At 44.8% G+C, this 18,309-nt stretch overlaps 1 protein-coding gene across 2 annotated transcripts in view; it reads left to right on the top strand.

Annotated features, from left to right (window-relative positions):
• Positions 1-271: 271 nt before the first annotated feature.
• KAZN (kazrin, periplakin interacting protein) overlaps positions 272-18,309 on the top strand; it is a 393,973-nt gene continuing 375,935 nt past the window's right edge. The window contains exon 1 of one of the 2 annotated variants that reach the window (XM_077837231.1): positions 272-461. In XM_077837231.1, coding sequence (XP_077693357.1) covers positions 287-461 — 175 coding nt within the window. In that variant the 5' untranslated portion in view covers positions 272-286. The remainder of the gene's footprint in view (positions 462-18,309) is intronic. The other variant, XM_077837232.1, reaches the window with a different exon arrangement.

Raw genomic sequence — 18,309 nt, 5'->3', positions numbered from 1 at the left:
GCAGATGGTAGGCTCCATCGAAAGGGTGCTTGCCCTGTTTTCTCCCCGCTAATGTCCTCCGCGAAGCGGCAAAGCGCACGCGGGTCCCCTGCGGCCGGAGCCGCTCCGCGCATCCCTGCGCCGGGGTGAGGGAGGCAGCGGCGAGGGGACCCAACAGGTAGTGGGGTGGGGGGGGAGAGGGGGAGGAGAGAGAGGCAGCCACCCGCCCCCCTTCCACACCCACCCCTGGCTGGTGCATCATGCGGCTCTCTCTCACCTCTCTCCTCCCCAGGCCAAAATCCTGAACATGATGGAAGACAATAAGCAGCTGGCGCTGCGGATCGATGGAGCTATCCAGTCGGCCAGCCAGGAGATGACCAACCTGCGAGCCGAGCTGACAGCCACCAGCAGGAGACTGGCCGAGCTGGGCAGCAGCCCCGCCGCCCCCTCGCTCATGGAGAACAACCAGCACAACGCGCAAGGTGAGGGGCCCGCCGGGCGCGGGGTGGGGGGCCCGGTCCCAGCCCGCAGCGCTCACCCCGGCGCCTCGGCTGCTTCGCTGACTCCCGGCTGGAGCATCGGTGGCTTGTCCAACTTTTAACCCTTTCTCCCTCTTGCTCTTCGGTGGCGGTTTGAGGCAAGGATGCTGGGGGGAGTGCCCCTCAGCCGGAGCTGTATGTGTTGGGGAGGGGGGTGGAATAGGGGAGGGTCTCCGCCAAGCAATCCCTGGAACCCCCTTCCCACCCACTGTGAACCGGTTCTGTGTGTAAACTTTTAATTGCAGGGTTGGGGGTTTCAGTTCCTGTGAGGTGTTAAGTGCAACGTTTTAAGACCCATCTACCTACCTGATTTTTTTACTCCGGTTGCAGATCTTCCTCTGGGGGGTTAAAAACGCTCCAGATGTTGTAGCCAAAACAAGGTTTTGTTTTAAACGGCAGCGTGTTGACATGTTCACACTTTTCCTTTTATCTGATAATGAGATATTTTTTATACCTGCGTTGTAGCTTTACTCCCCTCCTCCCCCGCCCCTTTGCACTGTATCCAGTCAGTAAAATAAACAAGACAATGGGATGCTGCACTGCATGGAGTTTAAATATCTGGGGCATTATGAAAACAAGTCCATCTGTGGGATTTTTTTTGTTGTTTTGGTTAGTTTTTGGTGGACTTCTTCCCAAATCTGGCTAAGGTGTGGACTGTCCTATCTCCTGGGATAGGACAGTGGGATAGATGCAATCTTATCTTGAACTGGTTCCTTGTGTAGCTGAGATGGTAGAAATAGGTTGCCAGTTTATGTTGACACTGTCAACCCCGGCAGCTGTTGGTAATCCTTCAAGGATTAACACTGGATGAGGTGGTCCCAAAAATGCATTGTTTCCCTGATTGGTGAAGTCAAATGGCAAATGCATCTGACACTCTCTGTTAATCAGCTTTTGACTTTAATATCATATGTTCTCCGCAAATTCAATTTACGACAATTTCGGCTGCAGAAATCCCAAACAAGAGTTAAAACAGGGCAATTGAATGGAATGGTTACTACAACAAATGGGTAGCTATTAGATCTCACATTTTCTCTTTTTTTTTTTTTTAAATTAATAGGTGGTGATCATTTTTACATTTATTTTTTTTTTCAGTAATGGGTTCAGTTTAAATGTCTTTAGGTAAAAATTAAAATATTTGTTTTTTGGCAATTGTGAATTGTTTAACCTGCAAATTAGCATTGCTCAGGTTGAATCCATTCTCAGTTCACTCTCTGGTGCCTAGAGTTTGATGAAGGTCTAAGAATCAGATCGGTAATTTGGTAACAAAGCAGCCATGTTATAATTGTGATTAATGTGTTTCAGTCCTGCTGTTTAATGCATAGTTTTCTAGCATGGAATTTGGCAAATGTCATAACCTGTCCGGGAGCGGGGGAAGGAGGAAGGCATTACTAATATGTGCCTTTTGATTACCTCACCTTAGCAAAAAGTATAGGAGTGTTGTATTTGCAGAATGCAAGGTATTGGGGATTTTATGCATCACAGGAGAGAGCTGTCTTCTAACTAGCAAATGGCAGAGAAATGAGTTTTGCTAAGAATAAAGACCCAGGGATTAAAAAGTAGTAAAGAATCCATCTGTTTTTCCAACAATTAACCCTTACACGCCCCCCTTCACTAAAGTTAGGTGGACTTTACTAGCAAGTCTTCTAGATTCAGTAGCAAAGACTGAGCATATAAAACAGGTTGATATATGTAATGTCGTGAATGACGTATGGTCTTAATTTTGCATGAGGGTTACCAAATGAGTGCTAAATTGTTGATGCACAGCTCTTAAGATTGTAGGGTTTGTCTTTTTTCTTGTCTGGCTGAAATATGCTATGTTATACTCATGAACATAGTGCTTGGGTCACAATTACTCTAGAAACATTTAAATAAAAAATACTGAACTGGTAAATACTGAATTTCAAGATAATTCACACTCAGAACAGTGTTTATGTCTGATCAGAAATAGTGTGAACCCTTCCCTGCCTTGAGAGAGCTATAATTGAGTTGAATTTGTACCTGCGTGATAAAAATGTAGGCAGATATTATTTACTTATTACATATTTACTGCAAGGGTCTCTTGGTATGATGTGTATACATTATTTAACAGCTGTATTTTGTGTATGTTTCCTGTAGCTTTTGAAACATAGTCGCTCTTCTAAAATGCAGTGTTACTGTTCTCATAAGACTGCTATTCCTTTACATCATGGGTGTTGCATTATTAAAGTATTAGCACAAATTGATTTAGAGAGAGTAATTTGTGGATTTGTTCCATCAAACTTGTCATATTTTGCTATTTATGCTGCACAGGGAATTGTAGCTATTACACAAACTTAATCCACCTGTGCAATCAGGAATTTGTCCAAGTAAACGGAGCGACCAATCTTGCTCATGCTTAATTTTGCTCATGTGCGTAGTCCCTTCCAGTCACATAAGAAAAGATACCACCTGTGGTTTTAAGCATTTTCAGGAGTGGGTCCCTATTTTTCTAATGTGTTCATATCCCCTCTGTGTGGGGACCTATCAGTTACTTTACAGTAAAAAAGTATTTTGTCTGCCCTTTTAATCTCATTGAATCCTTGTGGACTTTAAAGGAACCGAGCCTAAAAATAAATTACCCCTGAAATGTAGTGGACTTTACTCGCCAAAGTACTCTCTTTTGGAACATCTCTGTCAAAAGTCCCTGTGAAGAAGAACCTCCCTTCATCTTTCTTCTCGAGTTGAATGATCTATAATCGGAATGTCGATGTACTGTAGAGGGCATCAGCTTAGATTCTCAGGTTAAAAATGTCGCCTTATGGCTAGCAAAGCCTGTCGGATACCATTGTCTGTTGTTTTTATGAATCCTTTCTTACATTTTCCCCCTTGCCCCTGCAAAATGTTTTAGCCTTAAGTACTTGTTTGGTTTTTGTCCTCTTTTTGCAGCAGCAAAGTTGATTGGTTTGTGTAACACCCTGGTGTGTTTGTGTGTGTGTGTGTTTGTGTTTGTATTTTCTAAAGGGATGCTTTGAAAAGGCTGTTCGTAGTAGTTTGTAATTTGATGAGTGACTGAAAAGTGCTTATTCAGTTTGATGTGTTACTCTCAGCATAATTGAAAAAAATAGATTTGTTGTAACCTATTAAACAAAAAGCCATTTATCAAAGTGTTAATTTGTGCCCAGTGGAGAACCTTATTTCTGTTTAATTACTATAATTACATGCATGATTTAAAAATACAAATTTAAATGTCAGTGGGATCTTTCTCTTATCTAAGGAGTTGGGTCCCAATGATCAGAGGTGAGGAGCAACCATAACTCAGCACCGGTGAAAATCAACCATCAGTATACAGTGGATCAGCTGTAAAGTTGCTGAAGGGAGTAACACTCAGGTATACTCAGTGCCTGCTTCTGCAGCATTCTGAGAGCGTCCCACACCACCCTTGGCTCTCACTGGAGGCCTGCTGCCACTGAGTGGGTCGGTGGGAGTGGAGAGCACAAGGCAATTCTCAGGATTGGGCCCAGGGTGTCTGTGTAGGAGTGGTGACAGAGAGTGCTTTCCTGCTGAAGTGAGAGTCTGTGGCGGTGTAGCCAACACTTCTATTTTATTTTTTGCCTGCGTTAAAGAGGAGGCTATTATTTTAAATGTGACTACAACCATGTGCTGCTAGTATTATAACAGAAGCCAATCAGTTAAGTGTAAAATTACGTTTGAAGTGAATTGCATTTTTCGTTCTTATGGGAGAAAATGGGAAGACCACATTGTCTCATCAAAACGCCAGTTAGATTCCCTGTGTGTTTTGTATCTTTTTCCTAATTTGTCCTACTACCGTATGTCTTGTGGCAAATACCTTTTTATATCATTCTGGGTTTGCTTTTATAGGTTAACTCTTTAGACTGGTATTGGGCATTGGGTTGTCTCCCAAGAATTTTAAAGGGACACTCTGAAGGATGATAGTGAAAATAAATATCCATAGGTGCTGAAACTAGGGGTGCTGCTGCATCCCCTGGCTTGAAGTGGTTTCCATTATATACAGGATTTACAGTTTGGTTTAATGACTCTCAGCACCCCCACTGTACAAATTGTTCCAGCACCCCTGTAAATATCTGTCTCTGTGTTCTTTGAATAACGTAATTGTGATGGGTTTTAAATAGCCAGGCTGCCAAGCTCATTGATTTAAGTAAATAAACTTTGGGAAAGCAACAGGACTGATATATCAGGGGTTGGCTTACAGGATAGAAAGCCTTTCACTCATAGGTCACAGGTTCAAATGCAGCCCATGTTGGTAGTAGCTGAAAGTTCTTACCATCTGATAGTGGATTGATAGACTACGTGAAACTGGTCGGTGGACCAGTTCTAAATGGACAAGAACATGACAAAATCTCCACAAATGCTGCAGGCCCATATGAGAAGAGAGCTTGAGGATTGACCAAATTCTCTTGGTCATACAGGTACACACTCCAGGTCATGTTTAATGTACATTGGATATGGGGAAGTGCATATGGAAAGCCTGCTCTGCCCTGCCCAAGCTCGGTAGACAACCTGAGGATCTGTCATATGGAAAAACAAAGGGCTTTGTGCTCCAAGGCTGTTAACTCAGTGTAATTTGCTGCAAATGTTGTTTTTAAAACCGTTGTACTGACTGGGACGCCACAATAACAAACCAGTGTGCATGATGATGCTCTTCTCTGAGGTGCTGTTAGGATTTTTCTCTTGTATGCAAACAGCGAAGAGAGACTTTTCAAGGATACTTTTTCTTACTGTAATGTTTTGTAGTTGCTTTTTTAATTTACTTACTGCATGGCAAGGATGAGCATCTGAGGACTGCTGGGGGGGAAGGTGTGTGTGGGGGAATGTGATCAACGTTTGTTCGCTCCCACAGGCCTGAACGCACATGGTCAGTTGGGATTTCAGCCTAACAACCTTGACCGCCTCCCCACCCCACAAAGTGTTAAGTTTACTGGAGAAAATATTTTAGTGACTTTGGCCTCACCATGAGAGTGAGGACAGACTGAGGTGAAATTAACACTCAATGTCCTTAGTTCTCAGTGCAGCAATTTTAGCTATTTTACGCAGCCGCTAGTGATGCTGATGGAATTGCACTCACTTAAAGCCGGATTTTTATGGGTATTTTAGGCACCTAGCTGCATTTTTAGGAGCACAAGACGCCTGGTCTCATTGAGTCCCCATATGTTCTGAGTTCTTGTTGCCATGCTTTACATCAGTTAAGCAATTCGTTCTAGGTAAAATTCACCCCTGTGCAGAGGGGTCAGCACAAGGGGCCCATGTATCACTTAGATCCTACTTGAACCCTCAGATTTAAGTGGTGCATGGGTATTGTGCTGTCCCTTTGCACAGGAGTGAATTTCACCATCTGGGCTTAGACCTTTGGAGTTTCAGACGGATTTGCAAAAGTAAACTAGTTGGATTTTTGAGGCAAACTCTGCATGGGTTGCACCGTAATCAATGGCCCCATATTATGGTGGTTTTAGTACCATCTTTGGCCCCGATTCAGCAAAGGATTTAAACTTGCCTTTTAGTTTCATTGACTTCTGCTGAAGTGCTTTGTTGAATCTGCGTCTACGTACTCAGCCATCAGAAGGAGTTGCTGCAAAATCTATGGGAAGGCTGGTGATTGGGCCACGAGGAACTGCAATAGTGGAACAGAGAGTTGGTCCATCGAGCCTAGTGTTTTGCTGCTAGTTGAAGTCTCTACCTGCAGCCTCAAATGCGAACACCTTAATTAGTTAATATTTGTAGAGCGCTTTGAAGATGTAAAGCACTGTAAATGGCTAAATGGTATTAACTGTAACAACATCTCGTTTAGCATTTGGTTACTCTTGCTTCGTCTTTTACAGCTCTGTTTGGCTGGCAGTGGTAGCAGCGGTGCTCAGAACTCGCTGTGTTGAGAAGCGTTGTCTTTGATGTGTTGAATGGCGCTGAAAGCGTAGAGGATTATAGCTACTAAGGGGGCTGGTGCAGTTGAGACCATAGGGTCTGATTTTCAGAGGTAGTGAGCACCCACAACTCCAGCTGAAGTCCGTGGGAGCTGTTATGTAACTCACTGGTTAGTGTGGGTCGTATGTCACCCTCTGTCTGATTACAGAGGATATGAGTTTGCTACAGCTCCTATCTTCTGAACTTGGTCCTTTAGCTTCAGCTGTAGAGGTTCATGCTCTTAGCTCTGGAGATCCCTGGTTCAGTACCCAGTTGTGGCCTGGATGACAGTTGTCATGTCTGCACTTCTGAGATAAGGTCCACAGTGTTCTTTCTTTAAAGACAGCAGGTTAACACCCTACTGATCTACTCAGGGATTTCCCGTTATCTGTATTCCACTACAGTCTGCAGCATATTCGGTACTAGGAGAAATTCAGTAGCAACTGTGGTGCTCAGTGATGCCAAAGGGCCAGGGACCTTTATCATCCTGACATTCCACACAGAGTTTTCTCTTTTTTCCTTTAATGATCTTCTACGTTCATCGCTATAGCTGGAAGACTTTGCCTTTAGCCCAGTTGGCAATCAGTTACCTCTGCAGTCTGTGCTATTGCGACTTTGTGAATAATCAGCAAGAGTTGTTCTGAATCTACAGTGTTCATTTTCCTAGCAATGTAGTCTGCTTTTTGTTCGTCCAAAGCGTTAAGGCTGGGATATCGAAAGGAGACTACAGAAATCAGGCACCCAAATCCAGTTGGGCACAGAGGTCCTCTTGCACAGAGTTCATTGCATGATTGGGGCCTTGATCATCATGTTATTTTTCAACGTATTTCCCACTTTGTTTTCCTTTGACTCCGTGCCCAGCTGAGAGGGTGAAGTGAGTTGCGTGTTTGCAGAACAATTAAATACACTGGAAAATCCGTCTGTGCACAATGATGTTCAAATGATTTTTTTTTTTCGAGGCTCAGCATACCAGTTTGCAGACAGCACTTTAGGTCCCTGTTACACTTAAGTTTTTGGTGTTTTTAATTAAAAATATCCCTCTTACATCTTTTTCCAAATTCTGCCTAATCAGGTAATTTCCTTTAGAACTAGTAGGATAATATTTATAACAACACTCAGACCTTCTTTCCTCTAAGGCTCTCCAAGTGCTTTACAAACAGACATTAATTAAGCTGCACTAGGAGATAGGTTAGCCTTATTAATATCCCCTTTTCCGATATAACTGATAGTAAACTGAGATTATGGGGAAAGTAGAACTAGGAGCTCAATGCTGGACTCTTGAGACCCAGGGCCTTTTCTCTAACTACTGGACCACACTCACTCATGGATTCCTGGATGTGTAGGGTGGGGTACTCAGCCCTATCTCAGAAAGATCAAGAAGGATTATATCTGTCTGATCAGATCTGCCTACATTCTCGTAGCATGTACATCACCATAGTTTCTGGGCACCTTACAAATGTACAGCTTGTTTCTGCTACCTTTACTCATACTTAGTTGTACTTCCCCTTTCAGTTATCTCCATTGACTATTTGCCAAAAAGGCAGCAGATACGAACCCCAAATTCCTGCCAGTCCACCTGAGAATAGCATTGGTGTTAACTCTGGAAAGTTACTTGCACATCATATGCAGGCAGTGAATATTCATGATGTGAACCTGCAACGGAGGGATGGGAGAAGAGAGCAATTGATTTAAATACTGAAACAACACCAAAATATGTAGACTTGGAATTTAAGGTTGTTATTTTTTTAAGTTTCCCATAGGCACTGGCAATTTGCTAGCTTGTTCACACTTGCATAAGCAATACATTGACAAGACATATTCCCCGATCTCTGTCAAATGATGCAATTCCCGTTCCTTGATTAGCTTATACATTTTATTTAACCATCAAACATTACTTATTTACTTGTTTTAATTCATGCACAAAGATTCAGTGGTGGCATGATGTATGATAGTACTTTAGTCTCCAGCTTATTAAAATTCAATTCTCATAATTTCTTGTTGACAGCCGTGCATGAGATAAGAGAATTTGATACTGACACAGCAGCTTGCAAATTCGGTATATTTGTAATATGACTGATGGTGTGTGTTTATAGCTGAGCAGCAATTATATTTATATTCGATACCCTGATGGCTCAGTTGACCAGAGGCATTGTTTTCCAAATATCTGAAGAATTCATGTTCACTTGCGGAAGACTGAAGGACTCAGTGCATTGGAAATGAGCCTTTCACTCTAGGTAATGTCATGGAGAGAAGCAAGAATTACGATGTTTACAAGAGCAGCGGAAGAGACTGAAGATAATTTGGGGCAAAAGATTCCCTAGACCTTAAGAGTTTTGGAAAACAGGGGCTTCATTGTTTACTAGCAGGTTGCTCAAGTTACTAGGAGTTAGGAGATCTGGTTTCTAGTATCCGTTTCACTGCCATCTTGCTACATAGTTGTGGGCAAGTCACTCAGGCCAAAGTTTTCAAAAGTGGCCATTGATATTTGGATGCTTCAGTTTGTAGGAGCTCAGTCTGGGGGAATGGCTATCCCTGATTTTCAGAGATGCACGCTGAGGTCAAAGGCAGCAGCAGGTGCTCAGCATTGCTGAAAAACCAGGTGGAAGAAACCGTTGGCTTAACGCTCATTCTGTGTCCATCTAGCTGCACAATAGGGATGAATTCTCACCTATGTTTGCAAAGTGCTAGAAGATGCTGGGGTGAAAGTTGCTGTATTAGTGCAAAGTATTATTACGCAGTCTGCAGTGAGCTTTTGAGACCGAGAGAGAACAAGCAAAACAAAAAGTTAGGGAAATAGGGGCCTAAAATCAGGAAGGATGCTGCACCAGGAAGCCACAGAAGTGGTTTGAGATTAAATGTTTCCTGTAGGTCAGACTCTCTTGGCAAAGTCTGTGTAACCTGGGCTTGCCCTGATATTTTAATTATTGTGTGCAGGGTCTTAGCTGTGTTTGCTTCTTCCAGTGAAGTCACCTCCCAGCAGGCTGCTAGGAAAACCTGGAGGTGTCTAGACCTGTAGGTCTACTCTCCAAGGAAAGACAAGCCAGCAATTGTCTGGAGATGCTTGCTGGCATTCTGAGTTCCCTGCGCTCCCATTGTGGTGAAGTCACTTCGGTTAGTTACAAGTCCTGGGGTGTTAGGAGTGCCTCGTAGATTGGTGTGCTAATTACCGTGGGGCTGTGGGAACCAGGAACAAAGGATAATTCTGGGACATGGGTCACAGTACAAAAGAGGCCCTGAGAGCTGTTGTTGTAGACCAAGCAATGGTGGTAAGAGACTGTGAACCAAGAGGATCTAGGATGATATGCCCTGGCTCTATAGCTAGAGTAGGAACATCTTGGCAGTGTTATTTATTAGGATGCAATGTGGGACAGGCTAGAGACTATAAATACCAAAGATGTCATGATGCTTCAGTGCAAACAAGCCAGGCTCTTGTTGTCTGAGTTAAGTAATCGGATCAATTACTTACTCCTCTGATCTTGTTAGTCTTTCCCTTTCTCAGATCCCCTCAGTGAGCGCCCACAGTGATGGAGTGGTTGGACAAATATACCTCAGTGATTATCATTAGCGTAGAGTCCTGTCACTCGCAGTTGCACATCTCTGTGCAGGTCTGCTTGGTGAGGTGCGGTGGCTGGTGCATTGGCCCCTTGTGTAGGTGGCTTTTGGGGGGTAGCTTTCCCTTTTCACCATGCCTGACAAGCTGTCAGGTCTTTACTTGAAAGCTAAATTGCTGCTCTATATTCCTCACTCTGACATATCATGAGGAACTAAAACCTGTGCTTTCAAGTGCAGAAAATGAGCCGAAAGAGGGTGCCGTGTTCCAACGCTAGAAGACCTGGTGAGGAATGGATTTCTATCGTTAGACTTTCTGGTCTATGCTCCTAGCTCCTGTCCTGTGATTCCCCATGAGCCTTTTACAGAACTGATTGTAAAGAAATTGTCTCTTATTGATTACCATCGACTTGGGGTGCAAGTGCTAAGGCAGCTGGGTCTATACTGAAAGCAAAAGAAACGTGAAAGCCTTTTTCGCCATGTCCGAGCCTGTGATCAAACATCATGACATTTAAAATACAAGCCCCTCCTGTAGAGGGATTGAGGAGGGACAGATTTTCCCTGCCCACCAAGAGACGGCAGGAACATTTGGAGCCTGCAACCTGGCTAGCTTGAGACATGGAGGACCTTGCTGCCAGGGTGGGGATGGGGGCAATTAAGCCCTGCAGCTTCCTTGCACAGATAAACCATAAATGGATTATTTGGGAGACAGAGGTGGGAAGCGTGGCTTTGGGAAGGGCAGGCTCAACATGCAGGGACTGCATTGAACCTGAAGCTTGCAGAGTTCTCTTTTTTCCTTTCTGCTTATGTTAACTTTCCTATTATAAGCACTGTCCCTTGAGGATGTGACTTTGCTGCCTGTCTCTCTCTCTCTCTCTTTCTATTTATTTATTTTTTTGGCTGAGCCATTCCTCCCAATGACTTCACCCCGGAGGCAGTTCCCCCTCTAAACTGAAATCTCATGCTCCTTCTCCGCGAGGTGCACCCGGCAAATTAGTCAACACAGAACTGGAACTTCCCAAGTCCTCCACCATTGACATACCTGTTTCCCCCATGTTCCCTCCATTATTCACCTGTCTCTCTCCTTGTATGATTGCTGGTTCAAGGATCCAAGAGCTTGCCTTCGTTTCCTCCACTGGAGAGAGGGAGGGTGAACTATTTTTTATGTTGACAATAGTGTAAGTTTTAAAAAGTTTTTAAAAGTTCTGGTGAGGGCTCTACGGAAAGTAGGAACACGTGTTTTTGTCTCTTTCCAAAGTGGGGTTTCTCCGTTTTTCCTGGAAGAAGTAGTCTAAAACAGGAGAGCTGACACTTGCAAGTGTATAAATAGCTTTTTTGCTGTGACGATGAAACAAGACTTCTGCCTCCCTTGGTGCAGAGTAGGGCCAGGAATGGCTGCATCTGGGATGTGTAATAGGAGAGTCTCTGAGACTTGGGTCACAATCTTTGCTTGCCTTGTAATTCTTGCAAAAACGTGGCATTGGCAGAAATCAACATACGTTTGTTTTCCTAATTGTAAAAAGCCAATGTGATGCCGCTTGGCTTGTGCTCCCTTAGGGATCAAAAAGTGTGTGGTCTTGGCCACAGCAAGAATTATTGTCTTTTGCTGAAAGCCTCCAGTTTATGGCTCCACTGTACAGCCTTAGGGTATGAGCCTGGTTTAAAGGGGTTTACTGTTTCTTCAGTTCTTTCAGTCTAGGCCACAGGCAACACTTTGCACCCAGTTCCCAGCCTACCCCTTCAATCGATCCCTTTGAGCGATTGCCCAAAGAACTTCTTCCAAAACTGCTGCAGTGTGGCTCCGATGCTCCTCAGGAATAACACCCTGAGCTGTTATCAAACACATTTCCCAGCCCATGAGTATTGTACCTCCACGGTGCCACCAAGATTTGCCCCCACAGCTAGAATAGGTGCTGGAATGAGGGGTGCTGGGGGTGCTGCCGCCTGTGGCTTGAATTGTTTCCATTATATACAGGGTTTGCAGTTTGGTTATCGTACAGTAGACTTGCACTCCAAGCCTCTTGGCCAGCAATGGGTAGGACTTTCCAGCAGTTTTCCTAGGCAAACAGATACACACACAATGCAAATGCGCTGCTTATGACAGATGACGGTTTGTAGTGTCTCATTAAGCCAAGCGTCAGTCCATCACCTCTAAGCAAATTGCCCATCCTCATTTCCATAAAACAAACTGCATCTAAATAACTTGGGAAGAATATTGGTCTATGCTGGCCAGGAGCTGAACAGCGAGAACAGGCCATCCCTAGGTTTTGACCATAATGATCTAATGGGTCTGTTGCCATGACTAGTTACTCATTCCACCACCTCCTTAACAATAAAGAAGCCCTAAAACACCCCAAGAGCTTGATCCACTTTATTCTGCTCTTGCTCAGCTCTTGCTGATCATTGCTGGCCTCTTCAGAGATGTATTGGTGAGGGTTGTGTTTATGTAACGATTCTGCTGACAACTTCACCACCAAACTGAGCTGCCTTTGCGCTTCCAGTATAAAGCTGTATTCTGGGGGGCATGTATGACTCTACAGGGTGAAGCTTGCTGTAGGAGCATTGGCATGAAAATGACTTTCCAGTTTTTGAAAGAAATATGCTACATAAAGGTTGAAAGCGAAGCGAATCGGTTTGTGGGTTTATTACCATTTTTATTATTATTACTTTTTCTTTACTATTGTATTTATGTAAAATATAGAATGATGTTAGGAGTTTGGCTGTAGTGAACAGAAGGAAGGAAAGTGGAGTGGTTTTTGCTTCCTTTCTCCTGGTCCTGTTGCTGCTGTTTGTTGCCATCAGTGATCAGGACCCCACTGTGTTAGGCCCCATACAGATGAGTAGAACAAAGAGCGTCCCTCCTGCAGAGAAATCATGATCTAGAAGTCTGACAAGATTCAACAAGTGGATGACCGGGCAAATGGGTGGGGTGTGGGCAATGAAGGAACAGTAAAGATGGCTTTGTTTGTATAACTGTTCTCACTGATCATAGCAGTCGCTGGCTAGCTGCCATCCTGCCCAGGGATATACACTATGCCTATGTTGTTACAGGACCCTAGTGGGCATTAAATAAACGTCAGCTGTTTCCTAATGGTTCCAATTGGCAATTAGATTTTGGAATAAGACAACAGATCTACAGGGGTACATGTGTCCAGCAGAAACCCCCAGAGATCACTTTAGAAGGTTCTAATGGAGCACAGGTGCTGGAAATGGGGGTGCTCTGGCACCCCCTGGCGTGAAGTGGTTTCCATCATATCCAGGGTTTACAGTTTAGTTCAGTGGGTCTCAGCACCCCCATTATACACATGGTTCCAGCAGCTCTGTAATGGAGTCTAAAGGAATTACCTATAGGAACATTTCCAAATAGAGGGTCAATCCAGCATTTCATATAAGGCCCGCTCTTGCTCCCATTGAAGTCAGTGGGAGTTTTGCTGTGGACTTCAGTGTGAGCAGGATTGGGCCTTTTGCAAGGAACTTCCCCACACTGCTCTTACCCAGCACCGTGTCTTTAAGAGTCACAGAAGCTGAGCAAAGCCACCTGGCCATTGTAGAGTTCTGGGTCTCTGTTGGACAAGGGAAGGGGAAGAGGTGAGTGAAAGGGTTGTTCCTAAACAAGAGGACAAAGCTTCTTATTTGTAATAAACCTTGGGCGAAATCCTGGCCCTATTGAAGTCTCAGGACTCTTGCCACTGCCTTCAGTAGGGCCAGGAGTTCACCCCGATGCTGTAAGTCTCGCTCCAGTTCCTTTTGGACACATCGTGATCACACAACCATCCCTCGGTTGACTTCCTGCCTTTCTTGGCAGCCCAGGCAGAGTGGCCAAGATCTGAATGAGCCTCAGAGACTGGGGTCCTGTCTCGTGCCCCTAGAGGAGTTCCCGTGGAGTCCCAGCTGAGGCATGCTGGCAGGGTGCTGTGGGGGAAGCTTGTGCCGTCCCTTGTCTGTGAATAAACAGAGGGATGGGATGGGGAGGGGGCAGCGGATTTGCAAAGGCACAAATGCATTTAGGTGCCCACGTCCCATTCAAAGTCAATGGACATTGGGTACCTAATTGCCTGTTTAGCCTCCAGGACTGTCAGTCTGGCACTTCTCACAAGCTCTAAGCTTGCTTAATAACTACTTAAAGAAATGAAGGATCAGATACAAACTCAAAACACAACCAGTGAGGCAGGGACCCATTTGTTTGTCAGATGCATTTTTTCCCTTTTGTTCATCAAGAGACCAAAGCCCGGTCCAGAGGGGAAGGAGGGGTCAGTGGTTAGTGCACAAGCCTAGGACTTGGGACACAGGGTTCCGATTTCCTGTGTAGGGAATGGAGGCATGGAGAGACTTATCTGTAAAAATGAGATAATAGCACTTCCCTTTCTCACAGAGGTGTCGTGAGGATAAATACATTGCCGATTGTGAAGCTCTTTTAGATGTGCTGATGAAAAGCTCTGTATATAAGAGCTAGGTGGTGGTATTATTTACAACCCTTTCTGGCAGAGAGGCAGTGAGGTTCTCTGGCCAGACTGTGTCCTTCACCGTCTATTTTGCAATATCTAGGCACAGCAGACTGTGTTTAGGAAAATGTCAGTGGGGTGAATTTACACCCCTTACACATGTGCATCGCCATTCACTTAATGGAGCAACTCCTGATTTACATTCGCATAAGGAGGAGAATCAGGCTCTGAATTTCCTGGCTTTGCAGTAGACCGTCCGTGTTATTTGAATGCATTATTTTTGTGGTTTAATTTGACAGCAGCCCCTACAGAAGGCAGATTCTTCATCCTGTGATCATAAAAGGGTTCCCCCATGCACCTTTCAGGTCTGCATTATTATTTATTTTTTAATAACTTTAATAACCTTAATATGCCTAATTGTTTGGTTTTATCCTTAGCAATTATGCCTTATCTGCTATGAAAAAACAAATTCTCATTTTATTCACCTGCACAATCTTCATTCATTTCTTGAATTTTTCCATCTTTATTAACATACCCGGAGTGTTTGAATGGCTTTGTCCCGATTTGCCAGTATTTTCGACATGCTGAGGTGATGGCTTGATTCTTTGAAGAGGAAGCACTTCAATGCTACACCGTGTGTGTATTCGGTTACGTTTGCATCGTATAATCAAAATATTACGGATGATCATTGTCATCCTAAGGAATGGAGCGCAATTGAAACCAGTACAAATCTGAGCAGGGGTCTCCCATCTCTCCAGAGAGTGCTCTGCCCACTCTACTAAGGGATATTCTGATGTGGGTATCCCTCAGATTGTGTCCCCCAGGTGAGACTGACATTCCTTTGCCCTGTCTCCTTCTGGTTTGTTGATTGCACTGGGGCTTAGACGTCCGATGGGCACCCAGATGCCTAGATTGGGGCAACAGTACACATGCCCAGAGGCAGACATGTAAGCACCTAAGGAACTTTCACAGCAAAAATTTAGGCTCCTAATTATCAGCCGAGCAGGGGTTTTGTGGCTCACAGTGGTACCTAAAACAGGGACTTAGGCACTTAAACTGCAGACTTAGGCACCTCAGTCCCTTTATAGATCTGGGCCTTTAGCTTCTGAATCATCTAGATGCTTTGGAAAACTTTACCCAAGATGCATAAAGGAACATCCTAGCTGTGTAATTACATGCAGCAGACCAGGCATGCTAAAAGCAAAACTCCTTATAGACTGTCAGCGGTTGTGAACACCTCTCATAACACGGAGTGGAATAAAATTTATTTTTGCTTTCAAGCAAAGTGAAGGCAGTAAAAGCCACTTTGCACTTCAGTCCCTTTTACAGGGAACCATTTTATGTGCTATTTCTCCTTGGATATGCCTCGTTTCTAGGATAGTGCGGTAAACGGTCTAATCTAATACATCGGCTACACCATGCTCTTCAGTGTGGTTTGAAGTGTATTCATTGTGGACCAGTTTCATCCCTCGTGTAATTCCTCCAATAGTCACATTTATTCTGCGATGGCAAAACACATCTTTGATTCAGGATTATACCTATCGCGCAGTATTAATGGGAAGCACTTTCCTAAATAGGTTTGAATCCCTTGTCTGTTCTTAGGCCACGTCTGCACCGGAGTGTGAGCCTGGGTTCAGACTTAGGCTTGAGCCCAAACTCCTCTTCTGTCTACACATAAATCTCTCAGGGCACGTCTACACTGCAAATAAACTCCCCTGGCTGGTCTGTGGCCAGGTGACCCATCTCGCAGGTCTTAGAGTCCGGGTTCTAGCCTGAGCCCAGAAGACTACACTGCAGTTAAACAGCCCCTTAGCCCGACTCAGCTGCCTTGAGCCAGCCAAGGGTGTCTAATTGCAACTCTACCCTCAGGCTCCTGCTCAGCAGGGATGGAGGGTTCGAGCCCAAGTCAAGCCAGGAATGAGAATTTGAGCCCTATTGCTTTGCAGTGTAGATGTAGCCCTCCCAACTCAGGTCCAGGGAGTCCACCAAAAGTATCCCACAATCCCATGGGCCAACTTCCTTTGTCTTCTCTATCCTAAGAATCTCCTGTCGACTCCAGGGAAATGGAAGCAAACCACTTAGTGAAGTGCAACAGCTCAGTAAGTCAGTGTTAACCCTTCCATTGTCTTCTGAACGCCAAGCTGCAGACACCCCATCCAAGACCCTTCTGGGTTTGCAATGGAGACTGACCAGAAGAAGTCTTTCACAAAGTGCACTGCTTCATGGTCATGGGCACACTGTCAGCTTTTGGTACATCTGTGGTGCGAGGCCAGCAAAACAGTGGACAGTAGTAAAAGTACCAGGAATGATCATGCATACCAGCATCTAGTGAAGGCGCTGGCAGCACTGTAAATTTACTGGACCTGTGACCAGTGCAGGGAGCAAATTAGGTGGCCAAGACTAAATACAGGAACACCAGGGACCAGAACCAAATCATGGGCAACTCGCCGAGATGATTTTATGATGAGTTTGACGGGATGCTGGGGACTGCGCCCAGCACGGAGCCAACAGTGGTTCATGAGGACCATCGTAGCCGGGATGGCACCCTGCTGGCCCCAGAATCCAGCATGAGCACTAACGGGAGGCAGCAGCAGGCGCTGAGTGAGGACAGTGGAGCGATTCTGTTGCTGAAAATGGTCCCAGAGGAGGCTTTGCAGCAGGACCAGTAGCAACACATCCTGGGGCTGTACTAAGAGGAGCTGTTTGATGCTCCCCACCTGCCCCAGGAACAGACCTCCACAGAGCCTGCAGGAGACACGGAAGGGCCAGAAGTCAGCCTGGACCCTTGTAAGTTTCTGGCTCCATTTCAATATTTATTGATCTAGGAATGGGAGGGATTTCAGTTCAGTGAACCAATGCAAAGGTTATTAGAAGCCCTTCCTAGCAGTGTGCATCCACTAATGGTGGATTATAGTGTCACCAGTAGCTTGGCTCCTCCCCTCCCCACCATGTCTCCGAGTCAAAGTGGTGACTAGGAAATGCAAACAGTAAAAACCGCTTAAAAGGGAATTTTTAATAGAAACACATAGATTTTTGCTAGGGCATTCCTGTTTCTTGAAAATAATAGGTCTACATTGCCATGTCTGTAAGTACCCTGCTCTGTAGCCACTCAACAGTGTAACGCGCCACCTGGAAACAGTGAGCTGAGGGGAGGAGACGTGGACGTGTTCCATTTACAAATCTACTCCGTTTCAGTTAAAGGTAGTCCACATAGTCCATAAGTGACCAAATCCTTTGTGCCAAATTCAACGGGGGTTGGAAATTTTGTCCAGAAACCGGGTTTGGGTGTGGGGGTGGGGAGGGAAGGGGACAGGAGAGAAGAAGGCTGTGCAGTCCTGTATGTTTGTATATAGCCATAACAGGCTATGCCATGCAGAAGCTAACCCATCATCCTGTTGCTTCCCTTAAGAATTCTGACCCAATCCTGAGTGCTGATAGCCTCAAACTTTTCCTGAAGCAGGAGCTCCAGAGGGGTAGGCATGTTTCAGGGACGGGTGTGTATTCCAGGGCCAGCTCACTCTGCTCGTAGATGTGCTGTTCAGTCACTGTATGTCGGGACACTTTGGCTGTATAAACTACAGGGTTCCCGCCAGCAGCTTGGAATAACACCTCTCTTTGCCAGATGGGCACCACAAGAATTGTTCTGTCCTGGAGTGTGGAAGGCCTGAAATGATAGAAAAAGCTTTTTTTAGCATAGCCACTGCTGTCCCTTTCCCCCGCAACCCTGCAATTTTTAGAAAACAAAAAATGACTTTGAATTTTTAACATACCATTGTCCCTGCACTTCTTTCACTGCATTTAACCCGGCTGTTTCCAGGGAGCTTCGGTTGTCTGACGCATCCCTCTATAATATATTGAGGTTCAGATTGGAAAAGTAACCTTTTACGTCCTTGAAATTCCACAAGGAT

The sequence above is a fragment of the Eretmochelys imbricata genome, chromosome 18 (assembly GCF_965152235.1).
Source record: "Eretmochelys imbricata isolate rEreImb1 chromosome 18, rEreImb1.hap1, whole genome shotgun sequence".
In the NCBI taxonomy this organism is placed as follows: domain Eukaryota; kingdom Metazoa; phylum Chordata; order Testudines; family Cheloniidae; genus Eretmochelys; species Eretmochelys imbricata.
The sequence above is the reverse complement of the archived record's forward strand: the minus strand, read 5'-3'. Positions and strand labels throughout refer to the sequence as shown.